Raw genomic sequence first — 22,514 nt, 5'->3', positions numbered from 1 at the left:
TCTATGGTTCCCCCCCCCTTCCACCCCTCCCCCGCACTTCCTCATCCGGGGCCTGAGCTAGCCATGCGGATTCGCCCAAGTCCCACCCCCGCCTGGCGCGCGCGCACTCCAAAGGGCGCTCTTCCCGCCTCGGAACTGCCGCCCTCTGCTAGCCAGCAGCGATCATGAACCCCGCCCCTGCGGCTCACTCTTAAAGGGAAACACAGCTTTTTGGCTCGGTTCCTGCTGAGCCCCAGGGCCCAGTGTTTCTCTCCACTACTACCCTTGAGCTTGTATTACCATTTGTTTGACCTGGACATCTACAACTCTAGAGGCCTCCCTGCTTCCACTCTATTAGTTCTAGAAGTCTTTTAATACTGGATCAGTGTTTTAGGTCACATCACTCCCTTGCTTCTAATCACACTACTAAATCTAAATGGCACCCTTCCTTTAATTAAATATAGCACTTTGTTTTCATTTCTTCATCGTTTTAACTCTAGTTGAAAGTAGTGTCAACTCTTGACTTGGTTATTGTCTGTCCCCTCTCACTCTTCGCTGTTCTTTTCATCACGATATACACAACACCTAAAGGCAGTGTCTGGCCGACATTAGAAGGAAGGAAAGGAAAAGAGTAGCCATTAGCCGGGCTCAAGTGGTGCAGCCTGTAATCCCAGCCACTCAGTAGGATCGATTCCGAGGCCAGCTTCAGCAATTTAGCGACACCCTGTCTCAAAAATAAAAAAAATAGAAAGAACTGGGGATGTGTTTCAGTGGTAAAGTGCTCCTAGTTCAATTCCTAGTACAAACAAACAAACAAAAAATCCTGAAGGGAATTGAGGATGTCCAGGAAATATAATTGACTTAATCCCCAAATCACACAGTTATATGTTAAAATAAAATCTGTTGCTTCTTAGAGCTCATTGGCCTGGCCAGAAATAGAATTTGAAAGTTTTTGAGGGAGATTTAAAAATCTTTCATCTCTAATCAAGATATTTTTTCTGGGTGCTGTAGTGCAAGCCTACAGACAGCTCAGGAGGCTGAGGCAGGAGGATCATAAGTTCAAAGCCAGCCTCAGCAATTTAGCAAAGCTGTCTCAAAATAAACCTATATACTGTTACATATTTCATATATATATGCTGATATATGTATAGTTCATCTTGCTGAGGTTTCTTCTTGACACAACCCTTAAAACTTTTACCCAAATACAATACAAGTGCCTCACCTAATCCTAATTCCAGCCCTGCTTCTAGCTTCTAACTCTGCACCAGGCACAGTTGGGGTCCAAAAGAACCATCAGATATATTGTCTAAACTCCTTAAACTTGGAAAAGAGCCAATTTCCTGAAGAATTGCATGCTTTTTGCTTTTGGTTAATTCATACTATCTCCACATTCATATATCACTTTTAATATATTATTGTTTTTGTTTTGTTTTGCAGTGGTAGGAATTGAACCCAGAACCTGTGCATGCTAGACAAGCGCTCTATCACTGAATTACACACTGAACCCAATTCATTTAATTTTAAAAAACCTAATGTAATATGTTCCTCACCTCATGTAGCCCTTAGACATCTCATAAAGGAGGAAGGATATGTACTTTTTATTCTCATTTGACAGGGAGAAATTTGAAAAAAGAAGTATCTTGTGCAAGGACACATAACAAAACAACAAAACAAAACAGGCAATGTTTAAATCATTGTAGCACAGTGATTATAGAACCAAGGCTGAAAGATCTCTCCTCTGGGGGCAATCTGCTCTGTCCTCCCTAACCTTGACTTGAAACTGAGGCAGTGCAAAGGACCCCTCCAAACTATTTTTTGGGGGGGTACTGGGGATTGAACCCAGGAACACTCAACCGCTGGGCCACAAACTTAAACGTTTTCGATTTTTGTTTGTTTGTTTATTTTAAAGGAGAATTGCCACATTCAAAAATGATGTTTTTCATTTCTAAGATTTGACACCAGGGGCTGGGGCTGGGGCTCAGTGGTAGTGCACTTGCTTGGCATGTGTGAGGCACTGGGTTCGATTCTCAGCACCGCGTATAAATAAATAAAAATAAAGGTCTATCAACAATTAAAAAAAAAAAAAAAAAGATATGACACCAACTAGGGACATCTCTCAGGAGAAGGAATCTCATTCTCCTGAAGGCCAAGAAGAGAGAATTAAGTTAGTTTCCTCTGACAAGGAGGACTTTTCTCCAACCACTTGTTTGTTAAGACAGAAAACAATGTTGGGGATGTCTCTGGGTGGGACCTGTAAACATTTAAACATGTAAACATTTCTGTTACATGTAATTGTTTTTTTTTTTTTTTTTCTCTTTTTGTATTGGAGATTAAACTCATGGGTGCTTTGCCACTGAGCTACGTCTCCAGCCTTTTTTATTTTTTTATTTTGAGACAGGGTCTGGCTAAATTTCTGAGGTTGACTTAAACTTGAGATCCTCCTGCTTCAGCCTCCCAAGTAGCTGGGATTATAGCATGAGCCTCTAAGTCTGCCTATATATAACATTTTATCCTTGAAAATTTGTGTAACTGTTGCCCTCTACATGATTATGGATGGCTTTTCTTTTCTTTTTCTTTGAGCAGCCAGGTGTCTAACCCAAGACCTCAACCATGCTAGGCAAATGCTCTATTACTGACTACATACCCAGCTCCATTTTTCTTTTCTTCTTCTTTTTTTAAAAAAAGATTCTATTTTTTTCAGAATACCTTTAATTAATTAATTAATTTTTTACATGGTGCTGAGGATCAAACCCAGGGTCTCACACATGCTAGGCAAGTGCTCTACCACTGAGATACAGCCCCAGCTCCCTGTTTTTCTTTCACAAGAGTGCACCTATAGGGCTGGAGATGTGGCTCAAGCGGTAGCACACTCGCCTGGCATGTGTGCGGCTCAGGTTCTATCCTCAGCACCACATACAAACAAAGATGTTGTGTCTGCCAAAAACTAAAAAATAAATATTAAAAAATTCTCTCTCACTCTTTCTTTAAAAAAAAAAAAAAAAGAGTGCACCTATAGCCTCAGTTACTAGAGAAGCTGAGGCAGAAGGATCATTTGAGCCTGGGAGTTTGAGGCTGGCCTCATCAACACAGTGAGACTCTGTCCTCAGAGAAGAGGAGGAGAAAGGTTTTTATGATTACTTAAAAAATAAGTTAAATTACTCAACTTATACTGAATTTTAAAGCAAAAATATCTACATTGAAGGAAGTTCTTGCTTGTCTTAATCTAGGGGTCCTCTTGGCCTACTTCTAAGCCCCAACTATACTTTTCTTTTTCTTCAACATTCATATATTTTCTCAAAATCATAGGAAACTGGTAGAGCTTGTATTAAAGCTGTGAGGAAATAAAATTGGAGTGCTGTAATTGGAGGCAGGAATGCTATTTAGATTTAGTGATCACTGTGATTGGAAACATGGGAATGATATGACCTAAAATCACATTCCAGTTATTAAGAGATCTCTCCAGCTACCAAAATGGAAGCAGTCAGGCTTCTATAGTTGCAGATGTCCAGTTTAGAGAAATAGAGAATCAAGGGCTGGGGGTGTAGCTCAGTGGTAGAGTGCTCACCTAGCTATAAGCTCTGACTTCAATCCCCAGCACTATAAAGTAAAAAAAAAAAAAGAAGAAGAAGAAGAAGAAGAAGAAGTAGATTAGTAGACCACAGTGGTAGATTGGCAGCAGCAGTGTTTGCAACTTGTCAGGAGCCCTGAGGACACAGCCCACTCAGCTCTGTTTTTCTCTCTTTTTGTTCTTATCCTTCTCCTTCTTTTTGGTACTGGTAATTAAAACCACAAGCGCCTACCACTGAGCCACATCCCTTTACGTTTTTTGAGACAGGGTCACACTAAGTTGTACAAGGCCTTACTAAGTTGCTGAGGCTGGCCTCAAAATTGAGATTCTCCTGAGCTGCTAGGATTACAGGAGTGAGTCACCACACCTCTGGTTTCTGGTGTGCTCTCTCTTTGTTACAGGGCTGTGGTGTTCTGGGAAACTGAGGCCACCTTCAAAAACCCATTCTTTTTTTTTTTTGGTACTGGGGATTGAACCCAGGGGCACTCAAACATTGAGCCTCTCCCCAGTCCTTTATTGAATTTTATTTGGAGACAGAGTCTCATTGAGTTGTTAAGAGCCTTGCTAAGTTGCTGAGGCTGGCTTTGAACTTGAAACCCTCCTACCTCAGCCTTCTGAGCCATGCCAAGACATCAGCTTCAAACACCATCCTTGAGATCAAGTTAGAAAGATTTCAGATATATTGTCTAGAGTAACAGGCATGAATTTATTGAAGGGACAGGAAAAGAGAAAGGGGACTCTCTTAAGGGAGAGAGAGGGTCCTCTTAGGGACAGCATGTATGTCCTGGATGCCAGCTTTATTGGGGATGCCCGAGAAGTTTCCAGAGGGTCCCACCCACGTCTACCTCTTGAGTTTTGACTGACAGCAGGATGACATCAGACTTTCACATCCCCACTGTCATGACAACTTTAGGTCATTTTGGCCTATGCTGACCAGGTCTAATTTGATTTTTTTTTTAACTATCTTTATTTTTAAGTGGTACAGAGGATGGAACCCAGTGCCTCACACATGTGAGGTAAGCTACACTGAGCTACAACCCCAGTCCCTCTAATTGGATTCTTTTTCTTTTTTTTTTTTTAATATACATATTTTTTAGTTGTAGATGGACACAATACCTTTGTTTTTATTTTTATGTGGTGCCAGGGATTGAACCCACTTCATGCAGGCAAGGCAAGCGCTCTACCACTGAGCCACAACCCTGGCCCCTCTAATTGGATTCTTGAATTTTTTTTTTTTTTGTGGGGGGGGCTGAGATTGAACCCAGGGCCTTCTGCATGTGAGGCAAGCACACTGCCAACTGAGCTATATTTCCAGCCCTCTAATTGGATTCTTAGCCATAAATTCTTTTTTTTTTTTTTTGGTACTGGGGATTGAACCCAGGGCCTCATGCATGTGAAGCAAGTACTCTACCAACTGAGCTATATCCCCAGCCCCAGCCATAAATTCTTAAAGAGTTTATGGTTAAGAGGAATTTTCCTTATTTACCCAAGTTTCCGCATCTAGTCTGTATAAAGGGTCACAAAAGTTTCCCCCTTCAGGGTCACTTGGGTTCCTCTTATCAACATTATTTGGGGCCTGCAGTTCTCCTGCGGATAACAGGTAGTTTGCTGAGGAATGTGACATATCCCATCCACTTAATACAGGCAGGGCTGAACATAAATTGCTTCTTAGAAATAAGAATGTGGGGACACCATAGAGGGGGTATTTTATAGAATTATTCCCTTAACCTCTTGTTCCCACCTTCCACTTCTATCTTCTATCATCTTGAGGGAAGACCAATGTCCAAATCAGATGGGAATTTGGACAGAGCTATGGGTGTTTATGTGTCATGCTGGACTCTGTGGGGTCTGGATCTATCCTTCCGAGGAGTTTGTGTCTTTTAGCCTCAGTCTCTGTCTGTGAAGTACAATAGTATCTACCACCTACTAGGCATACAACTACATGAGGATATTAAGTTATGGGCAGCCACTATTTTGTTATTAATAGCCAGAAGAGCACAGAAAGTCTTGGGGTGTTTGTAAACATCCCCCAAATGGATACTTGCTAATAGGAACCTTTACACTGTCTTATACACTCGGCCCTTTGTATTTTCCAAAGTTTCTCCCAGAAATTTCCTTTCACACCTCTCAGAAGCCCTGGGGGGTGGGCAGGAGAGAGTAATTAGCCTCGTTTATATGCAAGGAAGTTTAGCTTGGGGACACTCGCCCTGTTTCCCCTGCTGCTGATCACTAAGTGTAAAACTAGGCTCCTGGGTACTAATCTATTTCCGCATTTCCTTCTCAAGGCAAGCAAAGGGTTTGGCTAGTGGCTGAGAAACGCTGAGAAGTGGTCAGAGGCAGAGGCTGCAGGCGACACCCCACCCTTGGCGCGAGCCCCGGATGAGGAAGTGGCGCGGTCACCGAGACGAGGAGGAGGCCTGGCGAGAGCGGCCCGGGACGCGGGGGCGGGAAGGGGGCGGTGCCCCTGGGCGGAGCTACGGGAGCGGCGCGGGTTCTCAGGTGAGCTCTCCGTGGCTGTGTAGGGCCTGCCGGTTCCTAGAACTCGGGGGTGGGAAGCCTGCGGGCTGTACGGGGTTACGTGGGGTGTTCTGAGGAGGCGCGGGTACTTACTGAGGGTCCTGCCCTCGGGGCTCCGGCCTGAGGTGGGAAGGGGTTCCGGAGCTGCAGGTGAGAGGAGCTGCCCACTCTGAGCTGGGGCGTGGGGGGCCTCCGAGGGAGGGGGCCTTGGCCCCGGTTCGAGTCCCGACTCTGTCCCCAACCTGCTTTGTCACCTTGGACAAGTCTTGCTCCCTCTTTGAGTCTCAGCGGCCTCAGCGGAAGGGTCCGCTGAGAGTTCGTACTGATGGAACCCCCTGCTTTCCTCTTATTCATACTTGCCTTGCCCAGGACTTTGTTGGGTGAACGCAAATTGCGGGAGTGCTCCAAAGTGTCTGAGTGACCTTGGGCAAGTCCCTTGTGTTTTGTCTACAAATGGAGTAGGTTAACCTCTTTTAAGATTTCTGTATTATTCGGGTATTATTGGTATAGATGGAGACCAGGTAATGAATGTCCCATTTACTGCAAGTGTCCTCTTTAGGGATGCGATAGATAGAATATCTTTTTAGAGGTTTGACCAGACCCGGCCCCCAATTACCCTTAGTTCTTAGATTCTGGATTGTTTTCCCTCTCTTTGTGATTGGCGGAGTGATTTCATCCTGTGTTTGGCGCTTCCTCTCAACTGAGTAATACCAAAATCAGAAGAGGAGTGCAAGGAAAGTCTGACATTCCAGCCTTCTTGTTTGTGTTTCAATGGCAGGGAAGCAAGATGACTTCTCTGCTCCAAGATTGGAACAGCTGAAGGAAACCAAAGGACAAGATGAGAACAACAAAGGTCTACAAACTGGTCATCCACAAGAAGGGCTTTGGAGGCAGTGGTCAGTATTGATTGATCTTTGGGGGTTGTGGAAGTTGGCTGAAATTCTGATGTGTCCAGTGACTGGAAAATTACGCATCAACTCATGTGACAGTTGAGGCTAGACAGGCAACTTTCCTGAGTAAAGCAGGAATAAGAAGTATGATAGGACTTATAAACCACAGGCCCTTTCTAAAAGTATTTTCATTCAGGCTTTTAATGAACATTGTGAATATTGCCAGTTTATTTTCATTCATTTGTTGAATTGTGTTGCTTATTACAAATTTACTGTATATTTAAAATTCCAGCCTACACTTGTTTGGCAGATAAGAGAAACTAAAATGGTATTTTAGTGTTTAGAATCAGTGAGACTTTGCATAGATGTGTATAGAACAGGTATGGTCAAAGCATGAAAGTTTGCCTGTCTCCTTGCCATAAAAAGGGACAGGATGCAGCATGTTAGCTTGCACTAAAGCATAATCTGCATAATAGCTCTGCCTCTGACTTTCCATATTCATCTCAGGTAAGCCTCTAGTTTTCCTTATCTTCAAGTTCAAGGGCTTTCTTTCTTCCTTTTTTTTTTTTTTTAAGTATAGATGAACACAATACTTTTTTTTCTTATTTATTTTTATATGGTGCTGAAGATCCAACCCAGTGCCTCACACATGCTAGGCTAGTCTCTACTATTGAGCTACAGTCCCAGCCTTCAAGGGCTTTCTTTACAATAGTTTTTCTTAGAGCCTTGACTTCATAAATCTGCAGAAAAGTAGGGCACTTGGTAGTATGATATTCTTCTTTTGTAAAGGAATTATTTTCCCTTACATCTTAACAACCTTATTTACTTCAGAATTTGCAATTAATGACATATTAAGTCTGTTTTTTAGCCCCCCTCCCCTTTTTTTCTGTACTGAGGATTGAATCCAGGTGCTTCCACATGTTAGGTGTGCTCTACCACTGAACTATAGCCTCATCCTCAGCTCTTTTTTATTTTTTATTTTGAGAGGTCTCACTAAGTTGCTGAGATTAGCCTTGAATTTGCAATCCTCTTGCCTCAGCCTTTCTGAGTAGCTGAGAATGTATAAATGAGCCCACAGTACTTGGATGTATTTTAAGTTATATATATATGGCGGAGATCAAAACCAGGGCCTCACACATGTAGCAAGTGCTCTACCACTGAACTATACCTCCACACTTGGAGGTATAGAAGAAAAAAATTTAGAAAAGAAATTAAAAAAAAAAATTCTCTCTCTATATATATTTCTTTAAAATGTTGATGGACATTTATTTTATTCATTTATGTATATGCTGTGCTGAGAATCTAACCCAGTGCCTCATACATGTGAAGCAAGCACTCTATCACTGAGCCACAACCCCAACCTCTAATCTATATTTTAGTATGCATTTATTCCTATATTAAATATGTATAAGCCGTTAGAGGGTAGGGACTGCCAAAAAGGGAAAATAGTAGTTTTTATATCTGATGTTTTGAGTCTTTGCTTAAATGATGTAATGGACCAGACACAGGCATGGCTATATTTAAAACACAATTTCTGCTAAAATGTACAGACCATTGTCAATACTATACTTTGTGTGCTGTTGGTGTTGCCTAAATATTTGTGGAGTAGATAGATACTAAATAGACAACAGAAATAATTTTGGCATGGGGAATAACACAAGGATATAGTGTGAATAACATATACAATGTATATAAATCTACTTTTTTATGTTCATAAGACATGTGGCTAGGTAACATACTGAAAATTATAAATATACAACCAATATATATTTATTAGGCTTATAGTTATGCCAAACATAAAGATTATGAGTATGACAAGGTCTCTTTAAGTTTAATGAGAAACATAGAAAAAAGGAAACTAAACAAAACAAAATATGTGCTCATGGAACTTAATTCAGACTATGGAAATTAGGAGGAGGCATCACAGAGATTTGGCAAAAAACTGTCAATGGAAATGTTTTATCAAATAAATTTGGGATTAACCCAATGCTTCATTCACTTCATTAGACTGAATCTCTTCCATCTGCCACCTTACTGGAACTGGAACCCAGGGCTTTCAAGTGCTGGGCAAATGTTGCAGTGCCACTGAGCTACATCCCCAGCAAGGCTGAATTTTATTGAGTAGGGTTATATTTGAAATGTGAAATGTACTTTTTAAAAATATTAGCTTAAATAAAGGTGATTATCTTCTTCCTAAAATAAAACCATTGGTGGGACTGCAAATTAGTACAACCACTCTGGAAAACAGTATGGAGATTCCTCAAAAAACTGGAAATGGAACCATAATATAACCCTGCTGTCCCACTCCTTGATACATATCCAAAACATCTAAAATCAGCATACTATAGGTATGCAGCCACATCAGTGCTTATAAGCAGCACAATTTACAATAGCCAAGCTATGGAACCAACCTGTATGCCCATCAACAGAGGAATGGATAAAGAAAATGTGGTACATATACACAGTGGAGTTTTACTCAGCTATAAGGAATAATGAAATTAGGCATTTGCTGGTAAATGGATGGAACTGGAGAATATCATGTTAAATGAAATAAGCGAGACTCAGAAATTCTGTCAGGGGTCAAATGTTTTCTCGGATGTGTTGAAGCTAGATTAAAATAAGGACAAAAAAAGATGGGGTGGGGCTGTGATTTTATGAAAATAAATTAGTGGAGTAGAGGAAGTGGAGTGAGGGGGAGGGAGGCGGAAGGAGGGAGTGGCAAAGGGATGAGTCTGACCAAACTTTCCTACTTATACATATGATTATACCACAGTGAATTCACCTTTATATCCATAAAGTAATAATTTTAAAAAACTATAAATAAATAGATGAAATATCACTAGAGTAGAGGAAAGGAAATGGGGAAGGAGGAGGGAAGGGAAAGGGGGAAGTACTGGGGATAAATTGGAGCAAATTATATTCTGTGCTTGTAAATTGTCAAATGAATCATAATATTATGTATAACTAAAATGAACTAATAAAAATTATTTTAAATAGCTAGGCATGGTGGTGTCTGACTGAAATCCCAGTGGCTCAGGGGGCTGAGGCAGGAGGATGACAAGTTCACAGCCAGTCTCAGCAACTTGGGCTCCCAGCAACTTAATGAGATCCTGCCTCAAAGTAGAAAATAAAAAGGGCTGGGGACATGGCTCAGTGATTAAGTTCCCCTGAATTTAACCCCTGGTAGGAAAAAAAAAGATAATCTTAGTGTCTGGAGGTATAGCTCTATGGTAGAGCACTTGCCTAGTATGAATGAGGCCCTGAGTTTAATAGTTTAATACACAGTCCCACAAAAACAAAAGACCCATAGCATATGGTGTCAGACTCCTGTCATTCCAGCTACTCAGGAAGCTTAGGGGGGCTGGGGATGTGGCTCAAGCGGTGGCATGCTCGCCTGGCATGCGTGCGGCCCAGGTTCGATCCTCAGCACCACATACAAAGATGTTGTGTCCGCCGAAAACTAAAAATTCTCTCTCTCTCTCTCTCCTCTCTCACTCTCTCTGTAAAAAAAAAAAAAAAAAAAGGCAGAAGGATCATCAGTTCAAGGCTACATGGCAACTTAGTGAGACCCTCTCTCATAATAAAAAAGGGCTAGAAAAATAGCATAGTGGTAGAGCACTTGTCTTGCATGTGCAAGGTCCTGGGTTCAGTTCCCAATGGTGCAAAAAAAAAAAAAAAAAGAAATTTATGAGTGCATTTTGTACTTGTTATTTTTACTTTTTGGGATGGGTTTCTGGGATTTAATTCAGGGCTTCATGACTGCTAAGCACATGCTTCACCTTAGAGTTACAGACCCAGCTTCTGTTTTCTATTTAAGATTGAATTGTCTTTCAGATGATGAGCTAGTTGTGAACCCCAAAGTGTTTCCTCACATCAAGCTTGGAGACATTGTGGAGATTGCTCACCCCAACGATGAATACAGGTGAGCATCTTGCTAGGATAAGCAAACCAGGCAGCCTGCTGCTTCCAATTGATGTTTGACTTTAAAATGCTAATGTCCTTTGAGATTGGGTCAACCATTAGTGTTTTTAATTTTTTTTTTTAGATGTTGATGGACCTTTATTTTATTCATTTATTTATATACAGTGCTGAGAATTAAACCCAGTGCCTCACACATGTTAAGCAAGTGCTCTACCACTGAGCCACAACTGCAGCTCCTGGTTTTTTTTTAAAGTGGTCCACTCTTTCTGTTTTTAAAGCTGGGATGATGTCTCTGAAAGATTATGTTGCACTTTTCCATTTCTTTTCCTGCAAGTACAGTTTCTTTGTTTCTAATGGAATTCTCATAGTGCTACAAATTATAGTATGTCCAAGAGTGATTTGTTTATCTTTTGTGGGGGTTGAAGAAAGCTGGGGAATTACTGCTTATGGTCTCTCACATCTTTGTTTTTTACTTTATTAGCCCTTTGCTTTTGCAAGTCAAGTCACTTAAGGAGGATTTACAAAAAGGTAAACATTACAGCTCTCTTCTTTTTTTAAAAATACTAGTTGTTAATGGACCTTTATTTTATTTGTTTTTATGTGGTGCTGAGGATTGAACCCAGTGCCTCACACATGCTAGGCAAGTGCTCTATCACTGAGCCAAAACTCCAGCCCCTTGAGCTCTCTTCTTTGAGAATTTTATATTTACTATTTTAGAAACTAATAGACTTCTAATCTCAGAGTATGAGGGCGAGTACTTTTCTTCTTATCAAATTCTATTCCCTCTTTAAATAATTGTCACCTATCAAAACTGCCAATGAATCTCATCTGTCAGCAACGTGAGGGCACTGAAGAAACTATATTTAGAGTCAGGAGAAAAGTTAATCTGACTATGGGAAGTTTTATATTTAATTCCTCCCACCAAAAAAAAAAAAAAAAAGATGTTGTTAAAGCATAGTTTCCTAAATATTATTTATATATATTTGTGTGTGTGTGTGTGTGTGTGTGTGTGTGTATATATATATATATAATTATTATTATTATTTTTTTTCTCCCCACAAAATATTTAAGTGCAACTCTGGGTGAGGTAGGGGCATGGAAGAAACATATTGATGATTGTTCTAATACTTGTCCAAACTCTGTACAGGGAATGTGTGTGTGTGTTGGGGGGAGGGGGTGGGGGGGTGGGGAGAGGGGCGGGGGGGGGGCTTGAATTGGAGGATACTGTTTCTGAGCTACATTCCCAGCCCTTTTTAAAAATATATTTTGATCCGGGGTCTTCCTAAGTTGCCCACACAGGTCTCAAACTTGTGATTCTCCTGCTTCAGCCTCCCAGATAATGGGGATTATAGATGTGCACCACTATGCCCAACTACTTACTCACTCTGGATCCAAATTCTTTCCCTTTTCCTCTAATGGCTATGCCATGCTGTCCAAGGAACCCATATATTACTTTATAGGAAATAATTCTTTAAATAGTACTTCAAAGAAACAAACCAAAACACCCTTGTGATTTCTCCTAAAGGGCTTTGATATCAGCTTTTCATATTCAACTATTTGATATTTAAATTTCATAAGAAAAAATTCTGGCCTAGGGATGTAGGTTAGTGGTGGAATACTTACCTACTATAAGCAAGGTCCACAGTTTGATCCCTAGCACTGAAAAAAAAAAAAAAAAACAAAAACCCTGGTGTGTCTTGTTCTTTTTTTTTTTAATATTTATTTTTTAGTTTTTTTTTAGGTGGACATAATATCTTTATTTTATGTTTATGTTTATGCTGAGAATCGAACCCAGTGCCTCACGCATGCTAGGCGAGCGCGCTACCACTTGAGCCACATCCCCAGCCCCTGGTGTGTCTTCTTAAGACTTTCCTTCATACCCTTACCCCATCTTCTGCCACCTGTTATATTTCTTATTTATCAAGCTTTAGGGCTCATTGAAAACTTCCTGAACTACATTATTATCTTCATTCTGAATAAGAAAAACTTTTTTTTTTTTTTAAATGGATTTCTAATAGGTCTTTGAACGTTCTTATTTTGCTGTATTGCTATTTTTGTGTGCTGGGGATTAAATTTAGGGGTTCAGTATGCTAAGTACATGTTCTACCAGTAAGTTATACCTCCAGCCCAATGTTGTTTCTTTTTAAGTTCCTCGAAGGCAGAGAACATGTCTTGCCCAAGGCGGGTTATCAGTTGTGTTGCTTTTTTAGTATCTCCATATTTATAGGTTAGAATATGTTTACCTGTTTTTTCAAAATGTGTTCTCTGATTCAGATTTTTTTTCTGTTTCAGAAACTATCAGTGTGGACCAGACTGTGACTCAAGTGTTCCGGCTAAGACCTTATCAAGATGTATACGTGAATGTTGTAGACCCTAAAGTATGTCTGTGTTCTGGACTTGAATATCTTTTTAGAATGATTTGTACCCTTTCTCCAAGTCTAAATCATTAAAGAAATAATGAGTTACTTAAGTATAGTGTTAGATAATTAAATATGTGATTATATATATAGGTCATTTAGATTATAGGTGGTGGGTTGGGGATGTGGCTCAGTGGTAGAACGCTTGCCTGGCATGCGTGAGGCCCTGGGTTTGATCCCCAGCACTCCCCTCCCCCCAAAAAAGAAATAAAGATTATAGGTGGTATCTAGATTTCATTTAAATTCCCCCTGTGCTTTTCAAAGTTTGTTCTAGTAACATTCTATGTGTGAAGATGTATGTGTAATTCTCTGTTAAATTACTAAAATTTCTTTATTTCTAATTTTTTTCTTGAAATGCTATAATAGGTAAAAAACATTGTCGAAAGGTATTATTGACATATAGGAAAATAAAGTTCAATGTTATATTTGTATGGTAGAATTCAAGATTAAACACAGGGCATGATGGTGTGCACCTATAGTTCTGGTTACTCAGGTGGCTAAGGTGGGAGGATCACTTGAGCCTGTGAGTTCAAGACCAGTCTGGGCAACATAGTGAGACCCTGTCTCAAAAACACAAACCACAAGCAAACTAAAATAGCAAACAGACTAAAACACAAAATTAGTACTTTGTTACTCTTCACTAAATGTGGTAAGTGCTATAGGATCTGTTGGAGACTTATCGTCTGTACTTAACAACCTTTGGTGTATAAAATTCTGTTTGTTGGGATTCTGCTATTTAGGATGACCTTTCAGTAGTTTTCTTTCTTGCAAAAGTGTTTTTCTCATGATGAGTGAGCATTATCTTATTATTATAAAGTGTGGCAAAGTAATGCAGAAAGGTATGTTTGATTATTCCTTTTAGGATGTGACCCTTGACCTAGTGGAATTAACTTTTAAGGATCAATACATTGGCCGAGGGGATATGTGGCGACTAAAGAAAAGTTTGGTAAGATGTGATTTAAAAAAAAGCCTCTTATTCCATTATATAAATAATTCTTCTTTATCATAGAGATTTATAAGATCTTTTAGGGAGAAGAATATAGAATCATTTCTGCTTCTAGCATCTGCAGACAATTACTGTAAACATCTTGTCATATCTTCTTCAACTCTCTTTGTAGTTTGTTTTTGTTTATTGTTACAGATGTTTACTTTACATTTTAGGCTTGAATGGGAAATTATAGAACTAGGTCTTCTGGCTTCCAGGTTGTGCTGCTTTTTTTTTTTTTTTTTTGGTGTGATTGTGTGGTGCTGTGGTGCTAGGGAGTGCCTTGTGCATGTGAGGCAAGCACTGTACCAACTGAGCTACATCCCCAGTCCTGTACTGCTTTTTGCTGTACCCTCCTCCCATTTTCCTTATTTACTTATTTTTGTGGTGCTGGGAATTGAACCCAGGACCCTTATGCATGTGAGGCAAGTTCTCACTAAGCTACACCCCTAGACCTACTTCTTTCTTTTGATTGAATCCAGGAGCACTTTACCACTGAGCTACATTCCTAGGCCTTTTTCTTTTCCATTTTGAGACAGGATGTCAATAAATTGTTGAGGCTGGCCTTGAACTCGATCTTCCTGCCTCTGCCTTCCTAGTAGTTGGGATTATAGGCCTGCACCACCACTCCAGGCCCTATTTATTTATTTATTTTGGTACTGAGGATTGAACCCAGGGGTGCTTTACCAGTGAGCTGTATCTCCAGCCTGTTTATTATGAGACAGGGTCTTACTAAGTTGCTTAAAGCCTTGCTAAGTTGCTGACGCCAGCCTGGAACTTGTGATCCTTCTGCCTTGGTGCCCTTATCCAGCACTACAAAAAAATAAAACTAAACAAACAAACAAATCCTGTCATTAGCAATCTAATTTTTAAAAAAAATCAAGAGCATTTTGCAAAATATATGGTCCGATATACATCTGAATTTATCCTATTACAGGCATGGATTACAGGCATGTGCCACTGTGTCTGGCTTCTATTTATTTATTTATTTATTTATTTATTTATTTTAGAGGTGTTGGGTATTGAAACCAAGGCCTTACACAGGCTTGACAAGCACTGGACCACTGAGCTACACATCCCCCACCCTATTTATTTATTTGGTACTGGGAATTGAACCTATGGGCACTTAACCACTGAGCCACATCCCCAGTCCTTTTATATTTTATTTAGAGACAGGGTCTCACTGAGTTGCTTCGAGCCTTGCTAAGTTGTTAAAGCTGGCTTTGAACTTGTGATCCTCCTGCCTCAGCCTCCTGAGCTGCTGGGATTACAGGTGTACACTACTGACTAATTTTTGATGACCTTTTTCCATTTAAAATGATCTATTCATCAAAATTGTGACTGGGTACTGAACACTCTTCTTATGGAGTTTTTGTGTATTATGAAATGACAAATATAAGTAGAACTTCCATGTAATGTGTATTTTTTGGAAGAAAAGTCTTTGTTTATATTTTTATTTGGTGAGGGAAGTTTCCATTTCCTAAAAATGCAAGATAAAGTGAGAAATAGGACTGGGCGTGTGGCTTAGTTATAAAGAGGATTGCCTAGCATGCTTGAAGCACTGGGTTCAATACCCAACACTGTTAGAGAGAGAGAGGGAGAGAGAGAGAGAGAGAGAGAGACTGTGCTTTAATTAATTAATTAATTTGTGATACTAGGGATTGAACCCAGGAGAGAGAGACAGACAGACAGACACTGTGCTTTAATTAATTAATAAATTTGTGATACTAGGGATTGAACCCAGGAGAGAGAGAGAGAGAGAGAAAGAAACTGTTCTGTGTTTGGGAGGGGGGGAGAGAGAGAGAGAGAGAGAAACTGTGCTGTGTTTGGGAGGGGGGAGAGAGAGAGAGAGAGAGAGAGAGAGAGAGAGAGAGAGAGAGAAACTGTGCTGTATTTAATTAATAAATTTGTGATACTAGGGATTGAACCCAGGGGTGAGGTACCGCTGAGCTATATCTCCAGCCCTTTTTATTTTTGAGACAGGGGTCTGGCTAAGTTGTTGAGGTTGACCTTGAGATTTTCTTGCCTTAGCCTCCTTAATACTTGGGATTACAGACATGTGCCATGGCATCTAGCATCTGTATATATTTAAATGTATATATAGCTTGGTGCCGTGCATACCTATAATCTTAATCTCAGTAATTTGAGAGGCTGAGGCAGCAGTACCAAGTTCACTACCAGCCTGGTCAACTTAGCTGGAGCCTGTCTTGAAATTAAAAATAAAAACATTCCAGATATATACCTCAGTGGTATAGCACCTGTGGGCTCAAACCTCTGTACCTCAAAACAACAACAACAAAATTATTTACATGTAGATATCTGTGTAAATGTGTGAAGTATATATGTCAAACTGATCACTTATTAATATTGTTTTTATTATTGTCTATACTTCCTAACCTTTTTTCCTTTTTTAATTTAAACTTGGTGGCTTTGTTTTGCACTTTTAAAATTCAGAACATGCTTTACAATATCTGCTTTCCTTGTGTTGAACATCAAGACTTTATGGTAAGACAATGGAATTTTATCACATCAGTCAGGTATACTATAAACAAAAATGGATAATTTACAAATAAAATTTTTTAAAAAATATTTTATTAGTTGTTGTTGGACCTTTATTTTTATATGGTGCTGAGAATCGAACCCAGTTCCTCACACATGCTAGGCAAGTGCTCTACCACTGAGCCACAATCCCAGCCCCTACAAATAAAACTTTTTAATCAAGAGTATTTTATCTGGATGTGATGACACACCTGTAATCCCAGCTACTCAGGAGGCTGAGGTGAGAGAATTGCAAGTTTGAGGTCAACCTCGGCAATTTAGCAAGCCTACACAAAATAATCCCCTTCTCAAAATACAAAATAAAAAGGACTGGGGATGTGGTTAAGCCCACCTGGTTTCAATCCCCAGTGCAACAACAACAATAAAACATTTTAAGGATTGGCCATGTAGCTCAGTGGTAGAGGTTGCTTAGCATGCTTGAAGACCTGGGTTCAATCTCCAGCACTACAAAAAAATAAAACTAAACAAACAAATCCTGTCATTAGCAATCTAATTAAAAAAAATCAAGAGTATTTTACAAAATATATGGTCTGATATACATCTGAATTTATCCTATAATTAGACTTTGAAGGGTATTTAAAAAAAGAAAGAACCCCAACATATTTAACACTGAATAGCCTAGCAGAATAATGCTGGTGTATACTTGCCAAACTCTTAAGAATTTATTATACTTGTGCCAACATGGTGTCCTGTGGGGTAAATCTATTACTTCCATGTTGATTACACTTTGAATTGTTAGGAAAAATTAGAAAGCCAGGAGATCTTGTTTGCATGGCCTTGACAGGTTGAATCTCTTTCTCTTTTTTCCTTTAGGTCAGCACATGTGCCTATATCACCCAGAAGGTGGAATTTGCTGGCATCAGGTAGGTATTCAATCACTTTTGACCTACCAGTAAGTAAACAGAAGTAGGATCTAGTGCAAGAACTGGGCTGCATAAGGTACTTGAGGCACATGGATACCCGTGTAATAAAATACTACTATCATACCTTTTATGTAATAAAATACAAAAACTACTATCATACCTGTGTTTTAAGCTCTTTTGTATTTTATTACACGGGTATGATAGTAGTTTTTGTATTTTATTACATAAAAGGTATGATAGTAGTTTTAAGATTAGTGGTAGAAGTTGCTGAAGCCCTGGTTTTCTGTAGCAAAGAGTTTTAGACATATATATTAGAGCTGGAAAAAACCTAAGATTTGATCTATCTATTATTATTATTATTATTTACCCGGGATTAAACCCAGGAATGCTTAACCCCTGAGCCACATCCCAGCCCTTTTTAATATTTTGTTTAGAGACAGGTGTCACTGAGTTGCTTAGGGTCTCACTAAGTTGCTTTGAACATACAATTCTCCTGCCTTAGCCTCCTAAGGCCCTGGGATTACAGGCATGTGCCAGCATGCCCAGCCTTAGATGAATATATTTAATCAAACCTCATTTTACAGATTAGAAAACAGGTTTAGGGATATAATAGTGACTAGAATAGTAGTTCCTGATTTGTTGCCTTTGTAAGTATATTGCAGTGCTCTATATTTGTTAAAATTATTTCTGTATTTCAGTTTGTAATGAAAATAGAAAAAAATCTTTTTGAAATCCTCCTCTTTTTTTTTTTTTTTTTGTGGTACTGGAGATTGAACCCAGAGCCTCATACATGCTAGGCAAGTGTTTTGCCATGAGCTATACCTGCAGCCCTGAAATTCCTTTTAAATTAAAGAACTATGGGCTGGGGTTGTGGCTCTGTGGTAGAGTGCTTGGCTGGCATATGTGAGGCACTGGGTTCAATCCTTAGCACCCCATAAAAAAGTTAACAAAATAAAGACATACTGTCCATCTGCAAGTACAAAGAACGAACAAACAACAACAAAAACAAAAACAAACAGGATATGGGCTTTATTTGATCTACAGGCTATGTATAGCTTGCTGAGCCCTGGTTTGGAAACCCTCTCAGAGTGACTGGGGGCATACCTAACATGCAGTAAGCCCTGGGTTCAATCCCCAAGTCCAAAAATAAAACAACCCTCTCAGATGTCTTACATTTCTTTTTTTCTCTTTGGCAGCAGGGGGTGGGGGGGCAGTATTAAAGCCAGGGCCTCATGCTTGCCAGGCTAGAGGTCTGTCACTGACTTATCCCCAGACCTTTTGATTTTTGAATTTGTGATCTTCTTGCCTAAGTCTGTGGAGTTTCTGGAATAATAGTCATGTACCACCATTCCCAGCTATGTATACTATTTTGTGTTCTTTTGTCTGTTTAAAAGTGTATAAATATTTCTTATGAAATTAGAATTCCTTGTAAACATTATTGAAATGATTCCATGATATTTTGTTGTATGGTTTGATAATTTATTATTAATATACCACTGTTGAACATTTAACTTCTTCAAAGGTATGTAATGTAAATGACTGTCCAGTGACCACACTTTGTTATTTTAGCTTTTTGTTCCCAGAATGATGAAACTTGGTTGTAATGGATGGTGGAGACCATTGATCCCAAACAGTTATTGATAAAAGAGAGGGAAGTGACCAGGCCAAGCTTATGGAATTAATGCCCCCCAAGTCTCTTCACCCTGATCTAGGGCTTGGCAATGTGCCATTCTGCCTCTTTGTGGGAAGTCATCTGTGTTACTTAGGTTGTGTCCTACAGGATATGGATTTTGTGCTTACATTTGCCAGCAACATTTCTCTCTTTCTTGAACTGGTAGAAAAGAAAAGAGTACTGCCTCAGGGTTATTCTTAGCTTCAACTAGGTAAAGACAAATTAATTAAGACCAAGGAGTAAGGATTCACGTTGTATTTTCTGTGTGTATACCTGCATTAATAAACAACTATTTCCCTCTGGGCATTATGGTGCATGCTTATAATCCTAGTGAGTTGGGAGGCAGAGGCAGGAGGATCACAGTTTGAGGCTAGCCTTGGCAACTCCATGAGACCCTGTCTCAGAATAAAATTAAAAAGGGGCAGGGAAGGGGCTGGGGTTGTGGCTCAGCGGTTGAGTGCTTGCCTCGAACGTGTAAGGCACTGAGTTTGATCCTCAGTACCATATAAAAATAAACAAACAAAATAAAGATCTTGTGTCCATGTATAACTAAAAAATATTGAGAAAAAGGGGGGGGGCAGGGAATGTAGCTCAGTAGTAGGACACCCCTGGGTTCAACCCCCAGTACCATCAAAAACAACCCCCCCCAAATCACTATTTCCACAGGAATGATAATAACATTTTGTAGTTTATTTACTAGCTCTTCTCATTAATGGTAGGCCATTTAATATTCCTGAGAGCTCTAGAAGAGGGAAGGGGCAAGATTCTAATTAACATTTGCTGATTTTTAAAAACCTGGTCTCAGAAAGGGCTATGGCTTGACCCCTAACAGGGAGTGAAAATGCAGGAATCTAAGCCAATTCTTTAACACTGCTTTGCATATACATACTTGGAGAAGTTGGTAAGTTAATTTATTAACAATGAGCTTGTTTAGAGACCCCACTGATGTGGTGTTTGGTAGCTTATATGGAGAGTGCTTCTTGCTAATGAAACTCACAGAACATGGGAACATTGAAACTGTACAGGGTGAGTATCTCTTTTTGTGTGTACGTGGTACTGGGGATTAAACCCAGGGACACTGTACCATTAAGCTACATGCCCAGCCTTCTTATTTATTATTCTGAAACAGGGTCTTACTAAGTTGCTGAGGCCAACTTCAGATTTGGGATTCTCTTGCTTAAGCCTCTTAAGACCCTGGGATTACAGGCATGCACTATCATGCCTGTCCAGGTTGAGTATCTCTGACTTGAAAAGCTTGGCACTAGAAGTATTTCAGAAACTGGATTTTTTCAGATTTTGGAATATTTGCATGCACATAATGATATCTTGGAGTTGGGACCCCATTGCAAAAAGAATTCATTTGTTTCTTGTTTACCTTCTACACATAGCTTGAGATTATTTTTTTAAAAATATTTTTTTAGTTATAGATTAACACAATATCTTTCTTTATTTTTATGTGGTGCTGAGGATCGAACTCAGTGCCTCACATGCGTGAGGCAAGTGCTCTATCACTAAGCTATAACCGTAGCCCCTAATTTTTTTTTTTTTTTAATACTTTTTTGTGGTGCTGGAGATTGAAATCAGCTTTTTGTGCATACTCCACCACTGGGCTATATCTGCAACCCTAATTTTTATACAGTGCTTTTAGTGTGCTTGTCTTTTGACTCTGACTCTTATCACAGTGAAGTCAATGGAATTTTCCACTGTGGCATCATGTAGGCATTGGAGAATTTAATATTTTAGATTTTTGGATTAGGGATGCTCAACCTGTAATATTAAAGAAATAGTGGCCCCTTCTCAAGTCAGGTTTGTTCTACTTGACCATTCAGACATAATTGGGCAATAGCATATTATGAGATATATTTTTTAGGACCACGAGAAGGATGCTTGAAAACCAAAGGTTTGGTCTAATCCTCTTCATTTTACAGATACAGCAGAGGCTCAGAGAGGTTGAGAGTGTCTAGCATTTTCCTGGGTAGTCTCAGTTATCATAGTCTCTGTTATGACTCATGGCACATAGCATTTTCTTGGCTTTTATTTACATATATTAATGTATGTATGTTATATGTGTGTGTTATTTATACATATAATATATGTATATATATATGTAATTGTTTGAGGGATGATTACCTGGTTCTCAGATATCTCTCCAAGATAGCATTTTATTAAAATATTTGCTATTGTTGTAGTTCTTACTTATAAGAATAGCCCCTAGTACTCTTAACTGAACACTTCTATCCTGGCATTATTCTGAAGTTTCCCACATCATCTGGTTTAATTCTCATAACAGCTCATTTTATACAATAAGAACACTGATCCTCTCAGAGTTTCCCCAGGGTCATTTAACTAATAAATAGCACTTAGGGCTGGGATTCTTTCCTTGATTAGTTTCTCCCCAGGTTAGTCAGGTCTTTTTACTATTATCCATTTCATACCCTTAATTTTTTTAGTTATAAATGGACACAATATCTTTATTTTATTTATTCATATATATATATATATATATATATATATATATATATATTTTTTTTTTTTTTTTTTTTTTTAATTTGTTTATTTTTATGTGGTGCTGAGGATCGAATGCAGTGCCTCATTCAGGCTAGGCAAGAGCTCTACCACTGAGTTACAACTTCAGCCCTCATACCCTTAAATTTTTTCAGAGGAAAAAAGCTGGAAAAATGTAATACTAAGTTGTCATTAAAATTTTTCAACAGAGCCAGATTGCCTGTGGTACTGAGAATTGTATCTGGGATGCTCTACCACTGAGCTACATTTGCAGCCCCTTTTACTTATTTATTTAATTTATTTATTTGGGGATACTGTGATTGAACTCAGAGGTACTAGACCACTGAGCCACATCCCCAGCCCAATTTTGTATTTTATTTGTAGAGACAGGGTCTCACTGAATTGCTTAGCAATTCCCCTTTGAAATCATGGTCTTCTTGTCTCAGCCTACTGAGCCACTGGGGATACAGGTGTGTGCCACTGTGCCAAGCCTCTTTTATTTTCTGAGACAGGGTCTTGATAAATTGCCAAGACTAGCCTCAAATTTGTAATCCTCCTGTTTTAGCCTTCCAAGTAGATGGAATTACAGGTGTGCACTATCTTGTCAAACAACTGCTTTTTAACTTTTTATGTGCCCA

The 22,514-nt window shown here is 39.3% G+C and overlaps 1 protein-coding gene across 9 annotated transcripts in view; it reads left to right on the top strand.

The window, feature by feature from the left end:
• The first annotated feature begins 5,905 nt into the window (after positions 1 to 5,905).
• The window catches only part of Depdc5 (DEP domain containing 5, GATOR1 subcomplex subunit), a 161,690-nt gene continuing 145,081 nt past the window's right edge, over positions 5,906 to 22,514 (top strand). For 8 of the 9 annotated variants that reach the window (XR_009226269.1, XR_009226270.1, XR_009226268.1 and 5 more), the window contains exons 1-7: positions 5,906 to 6,046; positions 6,843 to 6,960; positions 10,789 to 10,876; positions 11,357 to 11,403; positions 13,168 to 13,253; positions 14,155 to 14,238; positions 17,650 to 17,699. Coding sequence is in view for 6 of the 9 variants with exons in the window: in XM_046439464.2 (XP_046295420.1) it covers positions 6,903 to 6,960; positions 10,789 to 10,876; positions 11,357 to 11,403; positions 13,168 to 13,253; positions 14,155 to 14,238; positions 17,650 to 17,699 (413 nt within the window). In the remaining 3 variants the exon portion in view is untranslated. The other variant, XM_046439461.2, reaches the window with a different exon arrangement.

This window comes from Marmota monax, unplaced genomic scaffold, assembly GCF_021218885.2.
Source record: "Marmota monax isolate L192 unplaced genomic scaffold, Marmota_monax_Labrador192_F-V1.1 WCK01_AAM20220418_F8-fsc00253, whole genome shotgun sequence".
NCBI lineage: Eukaryota > Metazoa > Chordata > Mammalia > Rodentia > Sciuridae > Marmota > Marmota monax.
The sequence above is the reverse complement of the archived record's forward strand: the minus strand, read 5'-3'. Positions and strand labels throughout refer to the sequence as shown.